We start from the raw sequence: 2,829 nt of genomic DNA on the forward strand, positions 1-2,829 counted from the left end.
TGGGTGACCATGGTGATGGGACGGAGGAGACCTGACGAGCGAGGACCATAGGCTGCTTGGTTTTATTGTTTAGTTTAATTCATTGGTTAGGGCCTTATGTTGTGGCCAATAAACGGTTTATTTGCATTTGAATAATTGAGAGATTTTTCCTTGTTGTTAGTTTTGCTTCGGGTTATGTACCTACTTGAGTTTTATTCCATTTGTTTAGATTCATATAGATTGAATAATAAACTTGCCTCGTGAAGTGGTTCACGAATGTTGTTGAATGTTATTCCATGAGATTGGTTTATCGTTAATTTGATGAGGATTGGAACTTGATTTTTATAAGTTTATGCGTATAGGAAGTTGGCAGGATGTAGCCGGGGTTAAATTTGATTAGTTGGGTAGTTAATGTGACCTAGAGGTGTGCGGAAAATTCTGGGTCGTTACAATTGGTATCAGAGCGGAGTTGTTCCTGTAGACTGTCCTAGAATCCAGGTCGTTAGTGTACGGTCCTTGTCAGTCTCCTCGTCAACACCAGGTACGTTTCTGAGTTCTTGATGTTCGATCATGAATGTCTTACATTGCTTATGATTGAGATATTATTATTGACTGATACTAGGTAGGTCGGTGTGTTCCTTTGATTCATTATGTAGACCTTGCTTGAATTTTGCACTTGTGTTGCGCCCCGGTTAGTGTGTTAATGACCTTGGTGCTCTGTTCTTTGTTCCTTTAGACAATGGCTTTTCGACGGAACACGAGAGCTCACAAGTACGAGGATCCGAACCCTAGGGGTGAGAAGGCAGCAGATCCAAATGTTCCCCCGACAGTTCCTGGAGGGGTAGCACCCCCGGTCTCGCAGGCAGCACCTCAAGGAGTTCCCCAGGTGAATCCCAGGTGGCGTTACTAGCCGAGGCATTACAATTATTGTTGGATAATGCGAATAGAGCCGGTGGGGCTCAGGCGCAGCAGCCTCGCCGGGCACAGATTTCAACAAGAGGCTGTCCAGTTCATCAGGGATTTCAAATGCTTCGGACCACCCGTTTTCAACGGGGTGAGTGAGAGGCCTACTGCGGCCGAGGAATGGGTCAGGGAGTTGGAAGCCCTTTATGTGTCTTTGGGATGCTCCGATGAATTCAAGGTCCGGGGAGCAGTGTTTATGCTTCGGGGAGAAGCAGTAAACTGGTGGGAGTCGGTGGCGGCAGCGGAGGATCACGCCAACGCACCCGTCACATGGGCGACGTTTAAGGACCTACTCTATGAGTACTATTTCCCCGTGACTGTCAGGAACGAAAAATGGGCAGAGTTTCTCTGTCTCACTCAAGGGAGCCTAACTGTGGCCCAATACGAGAGGAAGTTCACTGAGCTGTCCCGTTTTGGAATGCAATATATTCCTACTGAACAATTAAAGATTGACAAGTTCATTGACGGTTTGCGTAGGGAGATCAAGGGGCTACTGGTTCCTTTAACCCCGACTACATTCTGCCAACTTCCTAATGCAAACAAACATATAAAATAAAGTTCCAATCCTCATCAATTTAACGAAAATTCAATCTCAAAGAATAACAATCAACAACATTCGTGATTCATTTCACGAGGCAAGTTTATTATCCAATCTATATGAATCTAAATAAATGGAATAAAACTCAAATGGGCACCTATCCCGAAAATGGAACTAACAACAAGGAAAGAAAAATCTCTCAATTATTCAAATACGAATAAACCGTTTATTGGCCATAACATAAGACCTTAACCAATGACTTAAACTAAACCGGAGTAACTAAGCAGCCTGTGGTCCTTGCTCGTCATGTCTCCTCAGTCCCATCACCATGGTCACCCACAAGTCCTTCACCTGAAAACAATCATTGTAGGGGGGGGGGGTGAGTATATAAAATATACTCCGTAAGTAGCCCTCACCGACACACACACACGTCATGTTCAACTATATCAAGAAACATTCGTAATCATGCTTTTCATTACATTATGCATTTAAACATATACACATTTCGTAACATATTAGTGAGAACCACAACCAGGAAACATGTTAACAACCAACCTCCAATCTCCCTGACATTACCAGTACCTCTATGCTTATCACAGTTATCCTACCCTTCCACAGCTATCTCCTTCGAGTAGAGTCGGCCCCTGACCATTTATACCCAGAGCCCCGACCCTGCAGCATCGGCCCTCGACCATTTATACCCGAGGCCCCGATGACTTCACCAACTATTGGCCCTTGACCATTTGTACCCAAGGCCCCAATAGTCTTTCCTCCAAAGGACTCCTCGTATCGACCCTCGACCATTTGTACCAAAAGAATATGCAACTACGTCATTAACCAAAAGAATAAAACACAAAAAATAGCAAAGAAGGAACCTCCCCTTCATGAAGTCGGAGGTTGTGGACTAGGATCAGTGTCAGTACTGGGAGGTGGATGACCAAGGATAGCAGCTAGCGCTGGAGGCCATGAAGGTAAAACCGCAAAATCCAATGAAGCCCTTAAGTTGTAGATATGTTGCACGATTTCTCGAACCTGATCTCGCAGCTGTTGGTTCTCCTCTCGAAGACGACGGATCTCCGATGTAGGAGACATCCCAGTACCTTCCCTTCTTTGTAACGCATGGGCGATAATACGCCGAATATTCTTCTCTTCCACAATTGGGGCATCTCTCTTAATTTGATCCTCAGGGAGCTGTACACCTTGTCGCAAGCATAAAGAAGTGACCAAACGTGGGTGATAAAGCTTACCACGTGTTCGGTGGGCACACTCATGGATACTAGTATTGATCAATTCTCCATAATTCACATCTATGCCCTTTAGCATGGCATAAACCAGCAGTGCCCTATCCT

The 2,829-nt window shown here is 44.9% G+C and overlaps 1 protein-coding gene across 1 annotated transcript; it reads left to right on the forward strand.

Moving 5' to 3' along the window:
- Positions 1 to 916: 916 nt before the first annotated feature.
- On the forward strand, positions 917 to 1,498 carry LOC111025462 (uncharacterized). The gene has a single exon (XM_022303324.1). The coding sequence runs from the start codon at positions 917 to 919 to the stop codon at positions 1,496 to 1,498; it is 582 nt and encodes a 193-aa protein (XP_022159016.1).
- Positions 1,499 to 2,829: the final 1,331 nt, after the last annotated feature.

This window comes from Momordica charantia, assembly GCF_013281855.1.
Source record: "Momordica charantia cultivar OHB3-1 chromosome 4 unlocalized genomic scaffold, Mcharantia_2.0 BLBB01000004.1, whole genome shotgun sequence".
Classification (NCBI taxonomy): Eukaryota; Viridiplantae; Streptophyta; class Magnoliopsida; order Cucurbitales; family Cucurbitaceae; genus Momordica; species Momordica charantia.